General features: G+C 43.4%; 1 protein-coding gene across 1 annotated transcript in view; it reads right to left on the minus strand.

Annotated features, from left to right (window-relative positions):
- Positions 1–200: 200 nt before the first annotated feature.
- The window catches only part of STEAP4 (STEAP4 metalloreductase), a 32,880-nt gene continuing 6,471 nt past the window's right edge, over positions 201–26,609 (minus strand). Inside the window, exons 2-5 of the mRNA XM_060248465.1 lie at positions 10,251–10,727; positions 8,651–9,178; positions 3,857–4,021; positions 201–1,229 (exon numbers count right to left, since the gene is read on the minus strand). Of these exons, the coding sequence (XP_060104448.1) occupies positions 963–1,229; positions 3,857–4,021; positions 8,651–9,178; positions 10,251–10,706 (1,416 nt within the window). The 5' untranslated portion in view covers positions 10,707–10,727 and the 3' untranslated portion in view covers positions 201–962. The remainder of the gene's footprint in view (positions 1,230–3,856; positions 4,022–8,650; positions 9,179–10,250; positions 10,728–26,609) is intronic.

A 26,609-nucleotide genomic window follows, 5' to 3' on the forward strand; every position in this document is an offset into this window, starting at 1 on the left:
TGGAGGCATCAAAAAGCAGTGCCAGAGGAGATCTAGGAAATAGATTCCCTAGTACTTGCCTGGCTACATCAGGGAAACAGTACCATCCAGCCATAACAGTAAGGGGGTGGGTGGGGAGAAAAGAAATATATAATAATGCAAAAGGGGTTGTTTTAACAACATAAAATGAAAATAAATATGCTTTGAATTTTTTTTAAAAAAAATAAAAACTACAAAATAGTGCAAGCTGGGTTTCTACGTAAGGTAGACGATAAGAAACAGTTAAAATTGCTCCCTACAATCCCAGATGTAGGAAGAAATAGATGTCCTCTGCAGCAGAATGGAAACTAGATGATGATCATTTAACACAGGGGTCCCCAACCCCCGGTCCATGGCCTGTTAGCAACCGGGCCATGAATTGTATAATTATTTCATTATATATTACAATGTAGTAATAAAAATAAGAAGATGACATTGGATTTGTATCCTGCCCTCCACTCCGAATCTCAGAGGGCTCACAATCTCCTTTCTCTCCCCCCCCCCACCACAACAGACACCCTGTGAGGTAGGTGAGGCTGAGAGAGCTCTTACAGCAGCTGCCCTTGCAAGGACAACCTCTGACAGAGCTATGGCTGACCCAAGGCCATTCCAGCAACTGTAAGTGGAGGAGTGGGAAATCAAATCTGGTCCGCACACTTAACTACTACACCAAAATAAAGTGCATAATTGTATCATCCCGAAATCATCGTCTCCCCCCCCACCCCCGCCCATGGAAAAATTGTCTTCCACAAAACTGCTCCCCGGTGTCAAAAAGGTTGGGGACCGCTGATTTAACCGATGCCAAGGATGGTTGTCCTTTAGGTTACAGAGTAATTATGGTGTTCACAATTTTGAGCCATTTTAAGCGTGTTTCAGTTGCTCACTCCCTGGCCATTTTTAAGTATTTACACTTATATACAAGTCACAGTACATTGGCTAAGAATTTATACAGAGGACCCACTAAGATTGTGTGGCTCACACAGGTGTTTGGGCTTTCTCTCCCAGCCCTGTCGAATGGCGGTGAGTGGTCTGTCTAAGCATGGAAACATCAGAACAAACTTTATTACCAACACAATGCAAGGGATAATGAGAGAGAGGATGTAAGCGGCAGGAAGTCCCCATGGATATGAAGCAGCGTTCAAAAATCTCTTTCCACCATAGCCCAGTGTATGGGCAGTGCACAGAACCAGTGTAAGATAGCCCAGATAGGACTGTGGGAAGAAAAAGAGAGAATAAATAATTGTAAAATATCCATTAATTCATTTTTCCCTCTTGCTTTCCTCCAAGGTGCTCAAATTTTCTCCATTATAAAGCAAAAACATTCTTCAAAAGGCACTGGGGCCCTTAAAAGAGGATTCCACAGTTATCAAAAATTATTCTCAATAGAGCTAAAAGTTCCTCTGTGTTATTGGCTGAATTGACTTAGGGATCTCTTGGGCTAATGAAGCCCACTGTGTTCTTCTACAGGTTTTACCAATGGCAAAAATTGTGATGCATTAGCTAAGACTTCATTGTGATGTTTGCTGACCAGGATTACTCTACTTATGGATGACAATATTCTTGGAGTTGGAAGTTTACCACTGTAATCATGTGAGCCAGACCTTCCAATAATTAGCCCCATGGGGCACTATGTTCCTTCCTTTACATAAGATTAGAAAGACATGCAGTGAACAATAGCAAAGAGTTGGCAGGAGAACCAGGACTTTTTTTTTTAGAAGGAAAACACAGAAACGCAGTTCTGGCTGGCTTGGCAGCAGGGGTGTGTGACCTAATATGCAAATGAGTTCCTGCCGGGCTTTTTCTACAAAAAGCCCTGTGTGAAACAATGGCGATGTCAGGGGGTGTGTACTCATATGCAAATGAATTCCTGCTGGGCCTTTTCTACTAAAAAAGCCCTGAGGAGAATTACATTTATTTAAAATATTTCCCAGTGACAGAGGGTTTTTTTTATGAAAGGGGAAAAAATGAAACCGGTACAAGAATAAATTTCAAATCCCATAATTTATAGCAGCATAGGATAAAATCCTCAGTAATATGTTACCCATAGAGTCTGAAATTTTTTTAGAAGATCCTTCGAGGTTCCTCAATGAATTTATTTCAGCCTTTTATGAAGAAAATCTACATATTTATTTATATATTACAGGGCTTTTTTGTAGACTCACCCCCTGATGTCACCGAAAGTGATGCCACATGTTCAGTAGGTTACTCTCTTTATATTGACACAGAACAGTACAGTGCCATCAGCTGCATTTCATGGATGTGTGTTCTCATCCAGCCCAGTGAAAGACCTTGTTTTGCCCCCCCCCCCAAACACGGCCAGAGAGAGCGCCATGTGTGGCAGAGTGGGCAGCAGCAGGCCCAGCTTCTCCCAGGAGGGGGTGCTCAGAGGCAGCACCACATCTCTCACTCTCTTCGCAAGCCCATTGAAGGCTGGAAGCAGGAGAGGGGATGGAGCGTTTGGTCTGGGAGCATGTGGCTGCCTACCACCTTCCCTCTGCCTGAGACCTTTTTTGAGCCAGAGCCCTGGCCAAGCCAGCTGGAACTGCATTCCTGTGTGTTCCTGATTACTCAACTTGGACCTAGAGGCTCCAACTGCAACCACTACAACAGCCCATGTTGCACCTACTGGCATTTCAAACTGGCGTTTATGAATGGCTGAACAATAAGTGTACAATAAAGGAAAACGCCAGAATGGTCCGGTCCAGGGATCTGTTATTATTATACCAACTGACAGGTATAGCGTCAAACAACAATGTTTCTGTCAGATTTAGTAATGTTTTAATTAAGTATTGATTGGTTTTAATGTTAATTTAATGTTTTTATTACTGTATTGTTTACTCTCGGATGCTGTTAGCCGCCCTGAGCCTGCTTGGCGGGGGAGGGTGGGATACAAATAAAATTTTACTTACTTACTTACTACTGTTAGTTCCCTACTATTTATGGCTGCCAACCTTCAAGTGGAGCCTGGAGACCTCCCAGAATCACAACTGATCTCCAGACTACAGAGACAAGTCTCATTCCCGCCCCCGCCGATAGTGTTTTGGAGGGTGAACTCTATGGCACTATACCCCACTGAGGTCCCTCCTCTCCTCAAAGCTATCTTTCCTAAAGCTCCACTCCCAAATCTCCAGAAATTTCTTCAGCCTGGAGCTGGCAACTCTATTACTCCAGACTTCACTAAAAGTCAGGTGGCCTCTTATCCAAACACAAACTTTTGATTAACTGTATTTTATATGAGTAAATGATATTTACAAAATGTCCACAGTCCAGGAAGCAAGAATAAAAATGAAAGATTGTTCTACAAATTGGGGCAACCACAGATAAGGCAGGAGATATTCTACAGGAAGGAACCAGGAGAAGACACTTTGGTGATTAACTCAAAAATGGATAAATGAAAGATCATGGTGGTTCTTCTACTCCCTCTCCTCCCTGACAGATGCTAATTTTCTGCCCTCAAACATTTCCCGTCTGCTCTAATCAAGCTGATGATGATATGTCTGGAACATCTGCATCCTAAGTTCCTTCTTTACAACACTCCTCCTACCTTCTAACTAGGATAGAAGGTCTCATGTCTATATTTCTACTCTGTCGTTATACTTTGGTCTCTAAGATTATATCTTTGTTTCTACGGTACTACTGGACTTGATTCTACCTGGTCCACTCCTGTTCACACTTCAATACCATATAAAATAAAATTCACCAAAGGAAAAGAATCCTGTCTGTCAAGAGACTGATGTCCCATGCACATACTTGATAGGCGGCTGCACTGAAATTGGTGGATCCCACTTCTAGTTTGGATAGGAACACAAGAAGAGAAGCTCTGGCAAGAGGTTCTTACCTGGACAAACCGAAACTCTCTCCAGTTGACACTGTTGGCGACGGAGGGCAAAGATGTGATCCCGAGCAGGAGAAAGAAGAAGAAGCCCAAGATACCCAAAGCAAGATATGCGTCACTATGCCAGGCATTTCCAAGACTAAGTGGATCTGTTTTGTTGTTCAATGCCTAAGATGAGAAAAATTTAAAAACAGATTTGTAGTTGTCTGTCACCATGAGTCAAAAAGTTGGTCTTGATAGTTTTATAAACTTATATAATCTTTGCCTTGCAAGGGACAAAAAATTACACTTACTTGGGGATAGAGAAAATCCTTCAGGTTGTCAATATTTGGTTCATTAAATATTAAAGTTAATTAATATTCAGTTGTTAATATTCGGTTAAACAGAGAAAATCCAGTTGTTAATATTTGGTCAATTAGGGTGAAAGGCTGGGAAACAAAGAGTTCCCCTTCATGGTGATGGAAGATGAAGGTTTACCCACATTGCTTTCAGTCAACTGAGGGCAGTACACAGTGAAATAAGGGAAGACTGGATAAGATGATAGAAACTGACAGGAATCCCATAAAATGGGATTGTTCTGGTCTACGAAAAGCACCCAGCACACACTTTTGTTCAAATGTTCCTTTGGACAGCTCAGAGGCTAAAATGATGGACAAAGTGACATAAGTGAGAAGCAGTCCACAGCAGTGATGCAAATAATCTCCTTTGAAGGGTGCTTGCAAAGATAAAATGAAAGAGGGCATCAAATGTGCTACCCGTGAGCTGTCTGGAGGAGTGGTGGGATACAAATGTAAAGGATACAAATTTGTTCAGTTTTCTTTCTTGCAGACTCATTTTCAACAACCAGTAACAATACCTTAAAATTTAAAAAATTAAGAATCATCTATTTTTATTCAGCTTTGTGGTGTTATTTCCTTGGTTTATTCCAGGACGATAGAACTTGAAGTAAAAGATGTTGCAGAAGAGCATTAACATTGGATTGTTACAAGAGGCTGGAAAGAAAGAGGACGGACTACTCCTGAGGAAGTTCATTATCAAAATGAGCCAATATCCAGATGCTCATTGGCCCTTTCTTGTAATATTGTAATGTAATATTGTAATGTGAGAATGGACCTTTCTTGCAATATTGTTATGTGAATGGATATTTCTAGTGTTGTTGTAATGTATTAAAAGATGATGTGATTCTAAAAAGGGTTTTTCTAAAATGGTTTTACTAAACATTGTTAGCCAGTACATCACAGCGTTTGTTTCTCTAATTGACTCATTTAATCCCACCAAGACAGAATCCCAACAAAATGGAACTTGAAGTGCTATTGGTGAGTGGAAGGTTTGAACTGGGAATTTATGGTGTCATCTATTCCAGATGGGAGTTGCACCCCCCTTAGAGAAACAGGTCCATAGTCTGGGGGGGAGGGGGCTCTTGGACCCAGGCCTACTGCTGGATAACCAGGTGACATTTGTGGCCAGGAGTACCTTTTACCAACTTCAACTCGTTAGCCAGCTGTGGCCTGTCCTGGGCAGAAGAGATCTGGTCATGGTGGTGCATGCCCTGGTTACATGTAGATTAGATTACTGCAATGTGCTCTGTGTGGAGTTGCCCTTGAGAAGTGTTTGGAAACTTCAGCTGGTACAGAATGCTGCAGCAAAAATGTTGGCTGGACGGAGTGAGTCATAGGGACCATATCACTCCAGTCTTGGCCAATCTACATAGGCTCCTGATTTCTTTCTAAGCACAATTTAGATTGTATGTTTCTAATGTTTTAAGTATATAACTGTGAGAAATGTTTAGATTTTAACTACGTAAATTGTGAAATGTTTAAACTTTTATGCTTAATTTTATACTCTTATGTTAGATTTTATGTGTTGTAAACCGCCCTGAGCCACCTGGTGGGAAGGGCGGGATATAAATTACAAATAAATAAAATAAAATAAAATAAATTTGAGGTGCTGGTCTTGGCCTTCAAAGCCCTATATTAGGAGTGTGGCATGTGGGATACACCCAGTCTACCCAGGGCTTTAATCATGCTTACAGCTCATCTCAGTTTAGTGTAGTGGTTAAGTGCACAGACTCTTATCTGGGAGAACCGGTTTGATTCCCTACTCCTCCACTTGCAGCTGCTGGAGTGGCCTTGGGTGAGTCATGGCTCTCACAGAGTTGTCTTTGAAAGGGCAGCTTCTGTGAGAGCTCTTTCAGCCCCATCCACCTCACACATTGCTTGTTGCAGGGGAAGAAGATAAAGGAGATTGTAGGCCACTCTGAGATTTGGAGTGGAGGGTACAATACAAATCCAATATCATCATCTTCTTCTTTTTCTCCCTCCTCCTGTCCTCACCCTTTGAAGTTCCAAGGCTGCCAAAGTGCCCAGTTCCTTCTGCCCTGTCTTTGCAGACTGAAGCAGGAAGCAATGCTGGGTTTGCAAAGCTGTGAAGAAAATGCAGAATGGATTTTCCATTAAGGTGTCTGTGCACAGATAGACTGCTCCCTTAATGTGAAATGCATCCTGTGTTTTCCTTACAACTTTGTCTGTGCTACAATGAGTTTCAATGGAGTGGAGCTCAAGCAGTTTTACTTTCCAGCGTTTGTATGGTTGGTTGAAACTGTTGCTTGCTGTAGTGGTCTCCTTCCAAATAAAGGCTTGATGCTTTGAGCCAGCTTCTCTCTGCTGAATGGACCTGAGAACTGGTGCCCAGTCAGTACTCTAACCTGGGAACCCACAGCCAAATGGGGATATTACACTGGAGAGCCATTGCCAATCTGAGTAGATCTTGGGGTGGGGGGGAAGCTTGCAATGCCCAGTCATATCATATTTTTCTAGACTCGGAGCATTTTATATTTTAGTTTCTGCTGTGATCTTTGTGCTTTTTCTTGATGTTTTGTTTTTATAAATGCATTGCCAAATCCCATTATCTTCCACTTTTCCATTTTAAACAAAATACTGCAAGAGTTTTCAGCATGTTTGTATTTTAAGCAAAAAATAATATCTTTAATTGTTTGTCTGTGTCCTTTGTAAAGCTTGTATCTCTGCTACCTGGTATTACATTTTATGATAGGGTTGCCAAGTCTATCTCAGAAAATATCTGGGGACTTTGGGGGTGGAGCCTGGAGACTCACATTCCCTAAAATAAATAAAATACAACAGCGCAGTTCCCCTGAATACAGAATTCATTTCCTCATCCCCCAGCAGCTGCACATCCCCCATCACACACAACGTAGCCAACATAAACAGTTTGCAATCCTACACTTTTGTGATCTTACTGGGGCAATTTACTCACAGAGTTATTGAATGTAACCATCTGCTGTATATTCAACCAAGTTCTTCAGACTAACACAGGGAAACCAAAGACTCTCATTTACTCTTTACTCTCTATTTTACTGTGCAAATGACTTCTGAAAGGAATGTAAAACAAACTCTCCATTTGTTGTGCTTGACTGTTTTAGCACACAGCTTACCACGCAGTCACATCCCTGTTCTCTCTGTAGCGTCCGTCGGTTTTCCCACCATCTGCGCCAAAGTTACAGGAAGTGCTGCGGCTTTTGCGTAGCAAACGTAAACCACTAAAACCCAGTTTACGTTTGCTACGCAAAAGCTGCAGCACTTCCTATAATTCCGGCGCAGATGGTGGGAAATCCAACAGACGCTGCGGACAGAACAGGGATGTGACCACGTGGTAAGCTGTGTGCGAAAACGGTACTTGTTTTCCTTCCTTTCTAGCAGTTCACTGGGAGCAGCCATGTTGTTCTGCTGGTTTGCCCCGCCCCTATTCAGCCTGACTCTTACAGATTTAAAGGCACACACAACTTCTAAAAAGCAAACAGTTTCCAAGCTTCTTCTAGCTTTCCAAAGTGGAAAAGCACACGGTGGCTATTGGGGTGGGCTTCCCCTGCCAGCTAGCTGACTATGGGCGGGAAGGAGCCTGGAAACCAGGGAATCCTCCTCTGGGACCTGGAGACTGGGAAGCCTATTTTATTACATGCATGGTCCAGCCCCTTAAAGTCCCATTTATGTCAGAAGCAGCCCACATAACTGATGAGTTCGACACCCCTGCCCTATATGGCTTGGGACTAATATATCTGAAGAATTCCCTACTCCCTTATGAGCCTGCCTGACTTGCTTTGGGTGCTGCTGACTTCTGATGTTAGGCAGGTGGCAACCTGGAAGAGGGCTTCCTCAGTCATGATACCAAAGACCTGGAAGACTGGTACCAAAGTCCCCAGGGACATTCATCTGCCCCCCCTTCTGATGCCATCTTTCTCCAGTGGGTGAAGCATTCCCTCAATTATTCCTGTTGTGTGACATTCCCTCAGTTATTCCTTTTTCCTAACCAATGCTTTAATTGCTGTTTTTATGTTTTGGTATGTATTTCAGGTGTTTTTAATTATTTTAATGAAGTGTTAAAGAGGTGGATTTTAATTATTTTAAAACACTCATTCTGTAAATAAATAAATACGTTTTGAAGTCATCACTATGGTCACAGACTATGCAAGAAATCCAAAAAGACTGGGATGGCCCCACTGCATCAGTGAGGTTGTGCTGGGGCCTTGAGGCCTAGGTGATTGCCACACCACTCCCACATGGAGCAGGCCTTCCTCATCATTCCCCTTCCTCTCAGATGTCTCTGTGTAAGGGAGGTGACAGTGAAGAGAATGCTATCTGCACAAAGTGGAGTGTATCAAGGATGGTATCCTCTTGTATTTTCCCACTGACAGTAAAGGGCCATCCAGCAGCCTATGCTTCTACAAAGCTGTTCCATGGCTGGTGGTGAAATAGGATAAGAAACAGCACAATGTCAACTTACCTGTTGGATAATGTAAGAGTTCCACTTCCATCTTACAGAATAGCGTATAGGAATGACGAGTGTATATAAAACGTGTATGAAAGCAAAAGCCAAGGCAACCAGGCCAAGCTGTTTTCTGCACAGCATCCACTTGTCCAGCCAGTCTGGGAAGCGCCTGTATTTTGTCCCATTGTATAACTGAAGAATAGCTGCAAAGATCCCAGGCAAGTAAACTAAAGCAAGAAGGACGAGTGCCACAATGGGGCAAACACGGTTTGGAATTCTAATAACTATGGAATATGAAATATCTTTGTTTTTCACAACAGAACTGTAGACTACATCGCGGATTACAGAGTAGATGAAAATAAATGCAGCAAGGCCAAAGGACAGAAAAATGGGGTATTTCCACATAGGGAAGAGTTGCAGAGGGTAATCTTCAATTTCTTTGGCTGCTAAGAGTGATCCCTTATCCAGCGGAGTGAGGCCAAGGCTTCGTACAATATCCATCACCTTTTCTTTTGATTTGCTGTCATTGCCACAGACAAATACCTGCAGCAAAAGCAAACAACAACAGGAATATTTTGCATCTTTATTGCAATAGTGTATCTGACTTGAACAAGAATCTGGTTGTTCTCATGATGAAATGGTTTCCCTATATTGGCTTTTTGGGACAGAAGAGAAAAATAAGAGAGTTGTGCCTTTAGACTTTCTCTAGATAATGAGACCTGAAGTCTAAGTGATACAGTTCAGGAACATAGTTTCAGTTGGCTAGCCCTGTCAGTCTGCAGAAGAGGAGAAAGAATCGAGTTCAGTAGCATCTTAAAGACGGACAGAATTTCCAGGGCATAATCTTATGAGAGCCAAGGTTCATCACATATGACGAAGTGGAAATCTGAACATGGAATGGGATCATTCAACCTTACCTTCTGTAACTTCCCTTTACATACTGGGGTGTGTCTGAGGAAAAGCACCTTAGTTTTGCCAAGGGTTAACATGAATAATAGTGGGTCTACTTGAGCTTGCAGGTATTTCTAACTACCCTTTTTTTATAGATGCTAGCTGTATCACTTTCAAGGCCTGGTAGCAGAATGCAATAATTGGAGAAATGAAAAACCTGTGTTCAGTTCAGTAACTAGATGGGAGGGGGGAACCAGGAGCAAGTTGCATCATCTCTTGGAGGACTTCAGTGAATGAGGGCTCTAACTGGATTCCGAAGGCCACTTGATGCCAGAGAGCAAGAAACTGGGCCTTAGATAAGGTTGATGCTACACTAACTTTTGATCCCATGGGACAGGGACATATCTAGCCTGGACTTTGCAATTTTGAATGGTGAACCAGTTAATAATGCCAGGTACTAAAGTGTCAGAAATAAAAGTTAGTTTTTGTTGTGTTCTTTGGTAATTAACTCTAGGGATTGTGCTACCTAGTAGTATTTTAGGTATTGCTCAGTAAGCCTGCATGCATTTTTCTAAAGGTTTTGGTCTTGTGTGTATTTAATCTCAGGGACCCACAAGTATGAGCACTGTTTACTAGTCTAGGAGGCAGTAGCTCAGAGGGATCCAGGCTTGGGTCTCCTGACTGGTGGTGTGGGTGTCACCTTTTGTTCCAAAGATATTTTTACCTGTCTGCTTGCATCCAGTGCTCCTGACTGTAGAGCCCATGCTGACACTGTGTTAAATGCTTTTACCACTTTACTCTCTGGTAACAGCCGAGCAAGATATTCAGCATTGCTCTCAGGATACTGGTTTATTTTGAGGTTGTTGCTAACGTCCACCAGCACTTTCCCATTGAGAGTTTCCTTGAGGCTTTCCAGAAATTCATAATATCTTCTGTGGATTGCTATGATGATGATGTCAGAGGTCTCTGCTGCTTCTGTGTGGGAGAACACTGTGGCTCCTTGAGGAATTAGTTTGGAATTCTTAGGATTTCGGCTTCCGTATACTATAGTATAGCCACACTGCATCATCTTATGTCCTAGAGATCTTCCAAAATCTCCTGTTCCAAAAACACACACAGTCTGCTTCTTGTTAGGTGGATCTGAAGTAAGTGGCATTGTATTGGGGGAATGTGTCTCCATTTTGAACAAGTATGAAGTTATCTGTAAATACAAGATGGTAAATATTAAAGTTCTTTTTTTAACCTACTCATTTCCTGCAACTAAAGGGGCTCATGGTGGCCTGATCTTTGGCATGCATTGTTTCTTGACAAGAAGACCCACCCTCCCTATCTGAAACATGACTGCATAAGATCACTTGCTTGCATCTAAAAGTCCTGCCTTATGCTGGCACTGGAAACCAGACTAGCTCCTGCCAAATACTACAGTGAATTGTTTGTCTCCTGGATGTTTTAATGCAACACTGCTCTATTTCTATGGACCTGTTGCATTCTTTGACCCTTCATGAATACAAAATAAATCAAACACTGCAGTTCTGACAGTCAGTTTCTTCTTCCAGGGTGCAGAGAATGGATAGGTCTAATGGGTATAAATAAAATGGACAAATATTGTACATGCACATTCCTAAATGTATATGCTGTTCACATCAGGAGGTCTCAGTTGTCCTTAGAATTCTTCACAACCAGCAATGGATATTGACACTGCATATAGTGCACCAAGAATGGAGAGAAGCAAAGTTTAAAGAAAGGTAGTTTCAGGCAGCTATTTTGAGAAAGCAGGAGGGGTGGGCGGGCGGGTGGGCAAATGTGGACTGTGTAGTCACTGCCTTTATTCCCCAGACAAGTGTTTTCACAATGAAATAATGGCCATGTGAGTGGGAGCTGCAGTAGAAGACAGGGCAGCTTGGTAAATGGAAGCCAACATAAGCAAGAGAAGCTAAGGCATTTTGGCTGCCGTCCTAGGAACACTTTCCTGGGAGAAACCCCACTGAATAAAATGGGCCTTATTCAGATCACTCTGTTGATGTGTGCATGTGGCCGAAATCAATGGAGTGAGGTACAAGAACCTTTTTGAGTATCAGTTGTCCTAAGGTCCAAGCCATGCCTCAGGAGGGTTGCCTTCTGGGTGCTCATCAGAAATGTTTGATCTCTACAAAATTCTACATTTGGCAATCTGTGACTACATTTCATTTTTCTGAGCCCAGTCAGCTTCCTTTTTTAAAAAAATCTCCCCCCCCCCTATGTAAACTGGAAATGTACTGAAGCAAAACCAGGAGGAATAAAAGAAGTCTATACAAATATAGAGTGCAAGTAATTCCAAAAAAAGTGGTAAAAAGATTGACATGTGTCCTGCTTGCTAAATTCATTAAATTCTTAAATAACAAGAAGTAATTGGATTTATACCCTGACTTTTACTCAGAGTCTCCAAGCAGCTTACAATCACTTTCCTTTTCTCTCTCCACAACAGACATTGTGGTCGTTTTCGCACTCACCTTCCGCCGGCGCGACCCCCCTCTTCACCGCGCAGGATCTGCGCGGATTTCGCACTAAACGCTGCGGAGCAGCCAGAAAAGCCGGAAGCTCCCGTCGCAAAAGCCGCGCAAACGCCAAACTGCTTTTTGGCGGTTTCAGTTTGAGCGGCTTTTGCGCCGGGAGCTTCCGGCTTTTCTGGCTGCTCCGCAGCGTTTAGTGCGAAATCCGCGCAGATCCTGCGCGGTGAAGAGAGGGGTCGCGCCGGCGGAAGGTGAGTGCGAAAACGACCCCTGTGAGATAGGCAGGGCTGAGAGAGCTCTTTCGAGAACAACTTTGAGAGAACTGTGACTGATCCAGCAACTGCATGTGGAGCAGTGGGGGAATCAAACCCTGGTTCTCCTAGATTAGAGTCCATGCTCTTAACCACTACACCAACCTGGCTCTCAAACATAACAAGAAGATAATAACATAACAAGAGTTCTGCTGAATAAAACCAGCAGTCCATCTTGTCCAGCATCCTGCCTCACACTGTGGCTGACTAGCTGCTCTGAAAGGGTATAGAGGCATTGGCTTTCCACCCATGTTGCCTCTTAGCACTGCTAGTCAGAGATTTACTTCCCTTTAGTCACCACTGAGAAGCTTCTATGAATCCATTTAGTCCCCCTTTAAAGCCATCTATGCCTGTTGCCGTCACTACGTTCTCTGGCAGCAATTTCACATTTTAATTGCTTGTTGCATAAAGAAGTATTTCCTTTTGGCTGTCCTGAATCTACTGCCCATCAGCTTTATTGGATGCCCTTGACAGAGAGGGAGAAAAAGTTTTCTCTGTCTACTCTCTATCCTGTTCATAAGTCAATACAAAAATTGTTCCTGCAGAAATTGATGAAGAAATTACTTTTAATCACTAAACTATTTAAAATAGTGACATACATTTGACTCCATTGGGAACAGTGAGTCAGTCTTCAAAGTTAACTGGCAAAAGATATAACTGGGTCTCTCCAAGGATCCCATCAAAGGGTGGGTTGACAAATCTCTCTTCAGGGTTTGTATTCTCTGAGAAGGGAGGCTGAGTATAGATTTCTGTCATGTTTAAAAGACTTTCTAATGATTCTGGTGTCCTGCAAGACTCCAGTGGAAGAAGCTCTGCAGATTTCTCTTTTACATATATTCTTGGGGTTTAGCACAAAACTCAAGAGACGCTTGTGTTTTACAAGTTGTGCTACAAGTTGTTCAGAATTTAATACATTAATATATGCTCCCTTGTATGCCTTGTCACAAAATGATTGTGTTTGGAACAGGATGCTAGCCACATTGAAGACAAGTCTCTAGAACTGTCAGTGTTATATGGATTAGTGGGTTTTACAGATATGTTGGGTAACTTTTTGTTCCCTAAAGTCTTGACTCACACATATACACCAGCACCATCTGCTTCAATTAAGGTTTCTTTCTTTCCAAGGGTGGTGAGGAATTCATAAAAGCAAAGTGTTTTATGAAAGAAAGTATTCCTCAGTGTTTTTGCAAGAAACTTATGCAGAGTTCTAAGGACTTTATAATTAACAGAAATAATCAATGTTTTTAATGTATATCAAACCCATAATGTATTTTGTCTATGTAACTTGCTCACAAATCTCTTCAATGTCCTGCTAATGGTGAAATTCTAGACACACTGATTGATGATGCATAGAATTGTGCTGCAAGTTACAAGAGTGAATTCAGTGGAACGTGAGAATGGCTATATTCAGCATCAATCAAATGCTGATCTAATGGGTAACATTAATGCAACACTGCTAATTGTTTCTCCCTAGGTCTTCAGTCATATTATATAATGATGATAATAGACAATTGATTCTAAAGTTTCTTCTTTATTTAATTTGGAGATGTGTGTGCAGATGAAGAAATGCCTTGTGTATTGTGGGAGTGAGACTCCAGGTAATTTGGGTTTATTAAGGAGCCCTTGCAAACCAGTTCCCTTCCCACTACTGACACCGCATTAGGCCACCTTGGTCACTTATTTTCTTAACAACTTCTGGTCTTGGGGACAAAACAACAGTTTCTTTCTGTGCTGGTTAAGAGAAAATAGACAGTACAAGCTCATCACCACTAGGGAACGTTAAAGGCAGTATTCAAAAGAGCTCTCGGAGATTTAGGTACATAGACAGCATTTTATACCACTAGGTGGCAGTATTGCTTTATTTGGCAGTATTATGATTTTAGGGCTATGTATTGCTTTTTGGCAACAGAATACTGGAGAAATATATTTAGTTCTCTTATGGGGAATAAACACTATAGAAATGCAATAAATAAGTAAAACTACATTTACTGTGCACTGTATTTTTTACTAAGTATAGCTCTATCATCTCACTGTTTCCACCAAAATTGAACAAAAAAGGCTAAATATAGTGGCCAGGCACATGAGTGCATTTCCCTCCCAAGCGGTTAAAGAGCTGTGGCTCTTGGAGTTTAGGGGATGGTCCCAATGGAATGCATGATCTACCAGAAATGTTTTTTTGTACAACCCCCTTTGAAACATGTGGACGTTGCTTTGACCTGGATAGCCTGGGGGAGGCAGGCCAGTTTTCATCAGATCTCGGAAGCTAAGCAAAGTTGACTCTGGCGAGTACTTGGATGCGAGACCTCCTTGAGATGTCCAGAGGCAAGAGCTGGTTTTAGTCAGCCACTTCCCTGAATATCCTCCAGGCCCCCCTGGAGGACTGTCACCAGAGGTCACATAACTTTCAGGTGCAGACACACACACAACCCCCCAAAACCCCCACCACCTATGTGGACATTGTCTGGGAGCACAACGTATGATAGTGTGCAGTCCTAATGTAATGTAACTTATTTATTTCTTACTGTATTCTTACTCTCCAAGGAACAGAGGCATTCATATGTTGTTCTGTTGTGTCTGTGCACAATCTACACTAGTGACTTGAACTGTACAATTACCAGGGCTTTTTTTGAGCAGGAATGCACAGGAACATAGTTCCAGCTGGCTTGGCATCAGGGAGTGTGGCCCAATATACAAATGAGTTCCTGCTGGGCTTTTTTTTTTTTTTTACAAAAAAAGCCCTAACAGTTACATATTATGTTTTGGAAGTATAATCCCCTCGTTCTGGAATGGCTTGCTTGATAAGGTTAGGAAGGTTCCCACGCTCCTGGCTTCCCGCAAACCATGCAAAACTGAATTCTTCAGAAGGTTTAACCCCCCCCCCCAAAAAAAAAAACAAAAAAACCCCCAGAGGTTACAGGGTTGTAGTGTAATGATGCTTTGGTGAAAGGACAGGGGCTGTGGGCTATACTGCTGTGTAACATTTGCTGCTGTAAGTAGACTCCTACTGAGTAATTTCAGCATCATTTCACACGCTGTGTTTCAGTGCTTATGCTTTGTGTCTGGTGTGTTTCAGCTCTGCTTCAGATTTCTGCAATCCAAACCCGATTGGGTAGTTTATTTGATCTCCTGGCCTGTTGATCATTGTTGACCTATGTTATATAATCTGCCTTGAGTTTCAGTGAGAAAGGCAGACTACAAATAACATAAATAATTGTCTCAGGAAAAAAGAATAGAGAATGTTGCAAGAAAGACATTGCATAAGGAATATATAACCTTCTGGTTGAACTACTGTAAGGCTCTGTGCACTGGGCTGCCAGTAAAGACCCAGAAACTACAGCTGGTCCAGAATGCAGCTGCCCACTTGTTTTCAGGGACTGGATGGGAAAATGTCTTGCCCATTCTGAAACAGCAGTGCTGGGTGCTTTCCAGTTCAGTTCAAGGTGCTGGTTATGAGCTCTAAAGCCCTTTGCAGACTGAAGGCCAGATACTGAAGAGAACCATCTCCTCCCATATGTTCCCATGTGCTGACTAGGGACAGGCTGCCACTTGCTGGATGTGTCAGGCTGCCACCCGCTGGATGTTCTTCTATGCCATGTGGCCCATCTAGTACAGACCCGGGTCTGGGCCTTTTCCATTGTGGCTCCCATGCTGTGGAATGGGCTGTCTGAAGAGCTGAAAGGAAGCCCCTCCTTGGAGATTCAAGGCTTGTTTGACTGCCAGGGCTTTTGAAGGGATTTGAGCGTCAGGTGGCTTTGAACCAGGAGGAAGGAGGGCTTTCTTTGTTTTTAATCTGTGACGTTTTAATTTATCATTTGCAAGCTGCCTTGAGGCAAGAGGAAGGGCAGGGTATAAGTATTTTAATAAATAATAAATTAAGTAGAAGTCTATAATGAATGCAGGAGTTCTGCCTCTTTTCTGAAAGTTGTCCTCAGATCTCCTCCTTGACACCCCCTCCCCCAACACATTGATGGGTTTCATTTTTAATCTGTGACCATGATTGATAAATGAAAGTGATTATCCAGTGCAATGGTGATGGAGACAAAGCACTCTCCTGTGGACCTTTGCATGTGCAGAGCATCATGTGCAGAGCATTAAGATGGTACAGCAACCCATTGAGGCCCACATTGTGCATGCTGTGATTCAAGCACATCATTGCAGACACCCAGTTTGGCAAGGGATCCTAGAGGTTTTTGCCATCTTCTGGGCATGGAGCCGGCGTCACTGGGGATATATGTGTGTGTAGAGGGAAGGTATTTATGAAGTTCCTGTGCAGGGGGTTGGACTAGATGATCCTATAAATCCCTTCCAACTCTATGCTTCTAGGTTTCTTCACAGTTAGTGCTGCATGGGGCATTTCTGCCCCAGTTTGGGTAGGCGTGCCAGGACAGCACACTGCTGTCCAATTACAAATAGTTGCATGGAGGCTTTTGATATGTAACTTGATGGCTATTTTTTATGATTATACATTCTGTCCGCTGCAGAAAGATAAGGGGGAGATGTGTTTGAAAGAGACCCATTAATCAGTCCAACCCACAATTATTTACTAATTACATTTGCTTTTTGACTTTCATCCAAGGACCTCATTTCTGTGTTTCAGGCTCACAATAGCCCGGTAAAGGACAGCCTGAGAGAGGGTGACAGTTGCCCAAGGCTATGCAGTGAACTTCAGAGCTGAGAGGGCATGAGAAAGGGGGAGTTTTTTTTAAGTATCCAAAACCAACACACTGACAAACACGCCACTGTAAAATAAGTGCATTGAATCGTATTGTTAGTTTAGCAGTGCACATTGGTATTACCCAGGGCTTTCTGCAGCCCAGAATTTGTTCTTTTAAAATGGATATGTGATTCATCAACTCTGCCATTTTTGGCAACATGCAGTTCTGCTCTAAGCCCATTTTCTCTGATATTCTTTTCCTTTTAGATGCCGATTGAATAAAATGGGGTGTAAAACTTCTGAGCAGGAAGTTTGGGGTTGCTCCCTGAACTACTTAAGCTACTTTACCATTTGCCCAGTGACAGCAAGAATTTTTCCATCCCTGCTCTCAGTCCCTGCCCCGCCCCCCGCCCCCCCAATAATCCTGCACAGAAGGGTGGTGAGTGCTAAATGCAGAATCGGTCAATGTGAGGAGTTGGTGATAACCCTCTGCCAGTCTGAGACATTAGGCCAGCCCAGTCAAAAAGTTTCTCTACACCACAAAAAAATTCTCAGTCTATTATAATACAGATACTACTCCTTTCTAGCTTCCCTTTAAAAATGCAGGTTTCTATAGAGCAGTGGCCCCCAACCTTTTTGGCACCAGGGACCGGTTTTGTGGAATAATTTTTCCATAGCCCGGTGGGGGTGGGAGTGCTGGGGATTTTGCTGCCCCAGGCTGCCCCCCCATAGGGGTCTTTAAATGAGGAGTAGGCAAAGGTCTCTGCCTCACTCCATGGCCCAGTTGCTAACAGGCCACAGACCAGTACCAGTCTGCGGCCTGGGGGTTGGGGCCCCCTTCTATAGAGGAAATCCCCAGTGATTCTCATACCTATGACCGCAGCATAACCTTGATGTGTGATTAACTTGTATCTATGTGCTGGTGCAGCAAATCTCAGAACTAGGTAGTAACTGACAAATTGACATCAGGATAAATTTCTCTCTCAAACCCATTTCTCAGAGGGCAAATTGTATTTTATTAGCAGTCTGTCATTTCTTTGCTTTCAGCCATGTGCACTATTTGAGCAATTAGAGCGGGTTGGTGCTGTCTGATAGATGAATGACTGTGACAGATTAATGTCTTAAGGAAGGACCTATATGCTGATATGAGGTACCTTCCAAATTTGAGCAGGCCAACTAAAGGGGTAGGTGGCATGTCAGAATAACCAGTGTGTGAAGGAAATGGCAGGCAAAGACCTTTAGGGAACTGAAGGGATTCTTAGAGATACTTTACAGCAGGGGTGGTCAAACTTGCTTAACATAAGAGACACATAGAATAAATGTCAGATGTCTGAGAGCCACAAGACAGGAAGGAAGGAAAACAAATAGATGGGGAAGAGGAAGGAGGAAGAGAGAGGTGGAAAGAAAGCAACTTTAAATGCATTCTCCAAGTCACTGGCTTCCATGGCCTGGAGAAGTGATTTAAAAAGACAAATGCCTTCTCCAAGCCAACCAATGGGGTAGTGGGGGCTTCGAGAGTCCTGGCCTTTCTATCTGGCTCCAGGTCTGGTCATGGCCTCCCTGCTCCTCCTTCACCTCCAATCCAAATCACCTACTTGCCAAGTCCTGACCGCATCAGTCTGTTAGTAAGTAAAAGCAGGAAAACTTTCAGACGATTTCACAGATTTCACAAGCGATGCCTCATGACTGTTGCACTTTATGAAATGTTTAAGGCATATATGTGCACAACCAAATATCAGTTGTGATAGCAATACTGGCAGCATCTTTTTTACCCCTTGTAATTTCACTGTTGCTCATGAGAGAGGTTCTTAGTGCACTTAGACCCAATGTTCACATTTGTTTTTTCACATTCCTAATGTGCATCTATTATGTGACTCTTTGCCCCTTGTCATTGTTCTCTTTGTTGTAAACACTGGGAAATGCGGAGCCATATGGTAAGATTTGGCATTTATTGTGACCTGGAGAACTTTTAGCTCCCGCAGTGAAAAGGCATATAAATGCAAGTGACATTTCTGACAACTTTCAGAATACAAAGGAGGTCACAAGTTGAAGGAAAAGAGAGCAACATATACATGCCTTATTTTGCCTCCTACATTAAGAGTACATTGCTAGAAATAAAAACAAAAATCCTTTTCAGGGGCATCTGATTGAGTCTCATTTATGTAAAAGAATTCTTACTTTCTCAGATTCCTGTTCAAGTCTTTAGGTCCTAGGTATGAAAACAAACACCCTTCTACAACTATTGTTTGGACTGAATTTTTTTTTTTAAAAAAACCTCCACCAATTTATCTTTTTCCTTGCTCATACTTCATTTGTAATCTGCTTTCTTCCCTTCTGCTACTTTGTAATCTGCTTTCTTCCCTTCAGTATCCCTATATCAGGGAGATAACATATCTAGTTAAAAGGAGGGGGGGGGTTAGTGTATTATGAACTGGACTGATGTTCTATTATGGAGTTGTCACAGAAAATTACAAATATGAAAAATATATTTTAAAAACTCTCCACGGTTTTAATGCAGTAAATTATTGCTGTGTTTTATTTTTAAGGAAATGAGGTTTTTTTTTCCTGGGCAGATACTTTCAGCAAAAGGGCCTGAGCTGTGAGTTTTGACACAGCAGATAAAACGAATTGTTAGAGGTGATAAATCCTCCCATGGAGAACGCACAACTATTCTGCTCCTCACATCTCCGCTTTTTATCAGGAGAACACTAAAGCTGCCTGGAGCCCCTGCAGACGCATGAAGCAGAGGCCTAAAAAGATATGCTTAATGTTGTCTAAATCATAAAGTACTGAGAGAGCTGCAAATCTTGCCACCTCAACCTGTTCCCATAAATACATAAGACCGGGCTTAAAAGTTGAGTCATTTCCTTTGCATTTTCGGGGCTGTTGAACTGTTCAGAGTTTAAAAGTATCAAACGTTAATCCGGTCCAGTCAAGTGCACAGTGAATTAGAAATGAGTCCATAAAATACTAGAAGTTTCAGAGGTGGAGCAGAGCTTTAAGTATAAAAGACTGATGGGGAGAAAACAGATATACCCTCGGCTCTGGGAATGTGTGCGGCTGGCCTGTAAGTGATACAAAATGAAGAATGAAGGTATATTGGATCAACTTCTCTTCCTGTCATAGTTGTCCAAGTTTTTGCCATGCACAGAGCTCCTCATCGGGCAGATTGAAGGCCGAGATCCTGTGAAGTGCTGTCATCAATCTGGCAAGGCACTTTTAAAAAAAGTCAGTAGCAGTCACATTCTTACATGCAAACCAGCTGCACGGAAACTATTGTCCAATGTCCTACCAACCCTTTTATGCTGTGATGGAGGACACTGCTTAAAACTGCAATAATAGAGCAGAGGTCCCCAGCTGCTTACTGACACCTTTCTAGGTACCCACCAAGTGTTTTAAGAAAGTAGGTGGGGCCAAGTGGGGTGCCTGACCAGTAGGGCTTCTGATTGGCCATTGGAGATCTGTTGGTCTGTGCAGATTAAAATAACATTGTTTTGGTGGCAGCTTGTTTTTATTCTCTAGCACATTCCTTTTCCCCAGTGTATCTTTTTTTTAAAAAAATTGTCCCTTGCACTTCGGCTTCCTCTGTGTGTATGTGTGGCTTGGCCTCTCATACAGGAGAAGAAGAAGAAATTGGATTTATATCTGTTATGTCCTGCATTCTAATCCCTATGTACAGCACAGCGCACGCTACAGAGGCGACCAGTGGAACCCCACTGGTCCCCAGATGAAGATCGCTAATACGCACTGCCAATCAAGATCTGTGGTGGGAAGTTTAACTGACCAGGATTGGACCTGGCCTCACAGAGGGTTGTTCCAGGGCATGTATATAATCGGGACCCGGCCCGCCATTCTCTCTCTTGTGATGTACCCACTAATAAAGTATGTTGCCTTCAACACGTCTCGTCACTGAGTACATTACAATATCCCACCCTATACTCTGAATCTCAGAGCAGTCACAATCTCCTTTACCTCCCCCGCCCCAAAAAAAGACACCCTGTGAGGTGGGTGAGGCTGAGAGAGCTCTTACAGTAGTTGCCCTTTCAAGGACAACTCCTATGAGATCTATGGCTAATTCAAGGCCATTCCAGCAGCTGCAAGTGAAGGAGTGGGGAATCATTTTGTGGTTGCACCCACCACCTTTTGTCAGAATTTCAAAAGTGCCCACAAGCTCAAAACATTTGGGACCCTTGTAGTAGAGGGTATTTGTGTGCTTTATTTACATGTGTATAAATGTTAAAAGCAATATTATTTGAATATAGGTTTGCAAGGAACTTTGCATGAATGTGGCACTGGTGATCCAGCTGCTGGATAGATTTCTCTCTTATCATGATTATGGTAACATTCTTCATTACACAAGAGTGAAAAGGGTAAAAAATTTAGGGTGAGCTGAAGTTTATAATCCATAAGCAGAGCTGTGCTTATACATGTTCCAATCTAGCCTATGGGTGAGGTACTGCACGTGTATAGGGACTGTGTGCGTACAATTGCTTGCCATGCGTGTGGTTCTGCACATGATCTGCCTGCCTGCTGTCCCTGCCAGAGAGCTGGAGAGAAAACTGCCCAGCTGTTGAGAACAAGAGAAAGGGATGGGAAGGGATATAGTCCTCCCACTCTTTCCTTCCTGTGGAACATCATATTACCATGACTGCCAATTATCTCATGGTGCTGTTCCTACACAGCTGTGGTTGCTACATACATACACAATTGGATTGGAGCAATAAAAGGTGTATTTGGGTCAGTGTTCTCATTGCATTTGACTTCATGTCACTGTTCAGGTACTAATATTTTCAAATGCTTCCTGTTTTAATGGAATGTTTGGAATTTTGATGTATGTTTTCTTACACAGCAGCTTAAGGTGGTTTTTAAAATATATATATATATAAGATCCTGCATTCTCAAAGATTTCAAGTTTTCACGGCTGGTAACATCATTAGGGTTTGTAGAATCTTTCGGGCTCAAGTGCCGTGTTCTACTGGAGAAAGTTTTCCTTCCAGATGTTTCGTTCTCAGCTGAGAACGGAACGTCTGGAAGGAAAACTTTCTCCAGTAGAACATGGCACTTGAGCCCGAAAGATTCTACAAACCCTAATCCTGCATTCTGTTTATTAACTCAGTGTGCTAGTCAGGGCTGTAGCCAGGATTTAAAGTTTAGTGGGGTACAGAGACATGATTTTTTGTTTGGGGGGGGGCAGGGGCCACCAATAACCCCCTCCCCAGAGCAAAAAACAAATCAATGCCACTTTCAAGTCTTCAGACCTTCAAGCTTTCAAACCAATGCCACTTTAAAGCAAGGTGCAGGAATGCTCCACCCCCCTCTGCTGGAGCCCGGTGCCTCCTGCCATAAGGAGGGGGGGGGGAAGCAGGCCCTGACGCCTGCTCCTCCTGCCCCCACCTGCTGCCCTCTGAGCTGGTGAGGGGCTCATCCTCCAGGGAGAGGGGAGACAGAAGAGATCTGGGGTGGTAAGTGGTGGGGTTAGGGTCCTGGTCTGTGGGGCCTGGACCCTGTGGGCCCCATAATGGCTATGGGCCTGGTGCTGGTCAATTGGTTAGTTTTATATTTTTTGGATATTTATGACCAGTAACTCCTCTCTTCTTCTCTGCCTCCCCCCCCCCATCCCAACAGGGAGCAGCTTAGGTCAAGACTCTGGTAGGAGTCATCAGGACTCTGGAGATCAGTCATCACCCCCTCTAGTGTGAAGTCTGCTCTGGTTTCTGCACAGGAAAATGAAAAGGCTTTTATGGTGTGTTGTGGCTCAGCAAATCCTGCACAAGCAGTTATTTCCTTGATGTTGCAATGGGCCATTGTTGCCAGCTGTTGCTGGTAAAGTCTCTGCAATAAGGCAGTAAGTGAACTCTCAGCACTGCCTGACGTAAAGCATTTCAAAACAAACGTTTCTACCTTGGACAGAAGAATTCATGCAGGGGACAGAAGAAGCAAAACAAAGCCGAAGCGGAGAGTTAGACTTAGATCAAACTCGCATGTGTTCTGCAAAGTGCAGGAAGGTTGACGTGCAGCTGTATATCATCCTTCCTGTATGGCCACCACAGGATTTAGAAACCAGATATCAGTGTCTTTAGAACTGCCTTTGTGTTTTTCTTGCTGACATGCCAACAGTTAGGAGAGCAGCCGAAAAGTTCTTCAAGTGGCACATTCAGTGTTAGGCCAAATTGCAGTCATAATATCAGCAATCTCTTGGCCGTGGCTGAAAGAAATGTGCTGCTGAGTGGTGTGCTTTCTTCTTCCTCTCTCTGCAAAGTTGACTCTTCTCTCTAGATATTGGCTCAGGTCCTGCCTAGAATTTCTGTAGGCACTAGCAGGGGAGAACTGATTTTCCATTAATTCTTCCTTCCTGAGGAATCTCTGCTTTCTCCAGACTATTCCTCAGGTCCCCTGTCCCACAGGAACAGCATTAGGGGTGGGTGGGATTTGGGGCTACTTCAGGAGAGGGAATCATTCTGTAACCCCCTCCCCCCTTAATTGTATGCAGAGAAATTTGAGGTGGGAGCTCAGCTATCCACTGCTTTTTTTTTTGTCATGTGCACCTCCTTTGAGTAGACTTTATGTTTATCCCACTCTGGCCATTTTCTGTAATTAAGAATGGATTCTTCCCTGCTTTGATTGGACCTTTCTATATTTGCACCCCAAGAGAAGCCAGAACATCAAATGAGGAGCGGGGATGAGGAGCGCAGCAGCAGGGCCGGTTCTCCTGGGGCGGCCCGACGAGGAGGCCGGGGAGCGGGGGGAGGTGTTCCGATGCCAAGGTGTTCCCAGCCCTCTCCAAGCCACGCTGCCTGGGTCCCAAAGTTGCCAGCCTCCCGGCCATCCCTTTAAATGTGATGGCCAGAACTCCCTTTGGAGTTCAATTATGCTTGTCACAGTCTTGATCTTGGCTCCACCCCTAATGTCTCCTGGCTCCACCCCCAAAGTCTCCTGGCTCCACCCCCAAAGTCTACAAATATTTCTTGAATTGGACTGGGCAACCCTAGTACAGGGTCTATTGTAAACTCTTGGAAAATTGGCTATATCAGGCAGGGGTGCGTGGCCTAATACGCAAAGGAGTTCCTGCTACAAAAAAAAAGGCCGTGAGTGCTCAACATCCCTCCAGTGGTAAGCAGAAAAGGTTTGAAGTCTGTGTCTGGGAACTAATACTTGCATGATTTAACATTTTAAAAGTCACACCTTCTTTATCAGGGGTCGTTTTGCAGAAAAAGAGGTGATAGAACTCATTAGCATATGCCCCTCCACCAGCCAAAAGCAACCCGGTGCAAGAAAGGAGAGCCCTAGGTGAGTGAGGCCTGCTCACCTGGAGCTCTCCTTGGCCACCCCCCCCCACAGGTAACTAGGGCCAGGTCAGCTCATTGGCTGGATATGGGTATCCAATCAGGTGTCCCTAATAAACTGGCCATTGGCCACCGCATAAATCCAGCTCTTATGGTCATTGTGGAGCCTCCCCTTTTCTGAGGTCACATACCAGCTGACCACCTGTTATCCGCCCCTGCACCTCTTACCCCCTAAGGGCTCAAGGTAGTCCTTATAACCTCTGACCCAACTCCCCACAGGTGTGCATCTTACAGTACCCCAAGCTTGCTGTTTAGATACGCCCCCGATACCTGATCAGTTGACGGTCCCTTCCCCCATCTCCCTCATTTGTTGCCATTGGAGCCTTCCTCGAAGACTACGATTGGTAATTATGACCCTGTTCGTCCATCCTTGTGTTACCTCTGTATCTCTCTCTCTCTAGTTTTATTAGGTCTGTATGTATGCTATATGTATCCATTACCTTGTATGTGTGTGTTCTATAGTTTTCTGTAATAAAAGCATAATTGTTTTACTTAATTATTGTCCTCTGTAAATTTAGCAAGAATTTCTGGAAGTGGAATCCTGTACACATAGATTCTAGATCCTTTTGAGCCAAAGTTGCCCACCTGTCAATTCCCCAACCTCTTTGGAGGGCATTTTGGCTTACACCACAGTCAAAAGGCCAGCAAGCCACCTGCTGCCCAAAATCACCTAAGAAGTGGAGAAGGGGTTAATAAGGGCTGCTGGGGGTATGACAAAGCTTCTAGTGGCTGGCTGGCTGCCCATTCTTCTAATCCAGGGATTGTTATGCAGCTGCACCTACTATTCAATGGGCAAGGTAGGTAGGTGGGGAGGAGGAGGGGGGGCATCAGAAAGGTTCAGGAGCTGTGCTTCTGTGAGCTCTTGCTGACTTCAAGGCCTGCTCTTTATATTCTTGCACAGCACCACACCAGTTCATGGTTTAGCAGAAAAGTTGAGGGAATAATTACTTCAGCCCCTTTAAACAGGAACCAAACCAGTCAGATAACTGATAAGGTAACACAGCTGTGTTTGAATTGGTTTGACCCGCTTTTGCTTTCACAAGATATATGTTTTCAAGTTTAGCTGCCCTACTGTCTCCTACTGAAGTGCACAGCCTATGCTGTCTATGATCCCTTTGCTGGTTTCATCTTAAAATAAGGCTCATCTCTAAAAAAGTGGCCATATTGTGATGAAGGCCTCTTGACACACAGAAATCTTTCTATTTTTTTTAAAGCTTGAGTGTAAGTTAATTCTTTTCAGAAGTTAAATCAGACTACTCTGTAAAATAAAGAGAACATGTCTATTCTATCCTTAAGCATATCTACTCAGAAATAAATCCCATGTAATTCCATAGGGTTTACTTGCATACAGCCTAAATGTGTCTCCCCCTCCTCCTCCCTTGATTTCTGATAGCTCAGAACATCTAGAGATGCCAGAAACCACTTTGCATTCCTTGGAAGGGGAGCAGGTATTACTTCTTGCACAGACAAAGCAAGGCTTTTTTCTTTTTAACCTGCTTCATCATTCCTGGAAAAGAATGTCTGGCTTCTTCACGCAGCTATCTTTGCACAGCTCTTAAGGCCTCAGTATAAATGTAGTCTCTTGTGCTCGGAGATCAAAGGCATTTCCTGCCACTATCTGACAATTTGCAGATGGGTGGAAGCCCTGAGAGTGGGTTTGGCTCTCTAACTGGAACTGGGCTAATTAACAGACAATGGGGCTTATAGCCACAGTCATCAGTCAGCCAGAGGTTGCACCTGGACGATGAGTATTTCTAGAAATGGTAAGGAGGACAAAGAAGAGTTGCTTCTTAAGCTAGAAGCAGAGAGGGAAGAGCACCAAGGGGATTATTGGACAAAGATGGAAGCTGTTGGTTTTTATCAATTTTTTTTGCCATCAAGTTGCAGCTGATTTATAGTGACCCTGAGGGGTGGAATTCTAATAGAAGTTCCTTTGCATATTAGGCCACACACCCCTGATGTATCCAGTCCTCAAAGAGCTTACAAAAAAGAGCCTTGTAATCTCTTGGAGGGTTGGCTGCATCAGGAGTGTGTGGCCTAATATGCAAAGGAGCTCCTGCTAGAATTCCACCCCTGGTGACCCCATAGGGTTTTCAAGACAAGAGATGTTCAAAGGTGATTTGCCTTTGCATAGTGACCCTCAGAGTTCATTTTGCAGAAAAATAGGTGGTGGAGCTCATCCAGGGATTGTTATGCAGCTGCACATACTATTCAATGGACAAGGAGGTGGAACTCTCAGAAGGAGGAGGTGGGACTCTCAGAAAGGCTCAGGAGCTGCACTCCTGT

This window comes from Heteronotia binoei, chromosome 10 (genome assembly GCF_032191835.1).
Source record: "Heteronotia binoei isolate CCM8104 ecotype False Entrance Well chromosome 10, APGP_CSIRO_Hbin_v1, whole genome shotgun sequence".
Lineage (NCBI taxonomy): Eukaryota > Metazoa > Chordata > Lepidosauria > Squamata > Gekkonidae > Heteronotia > Heteronotia binoei.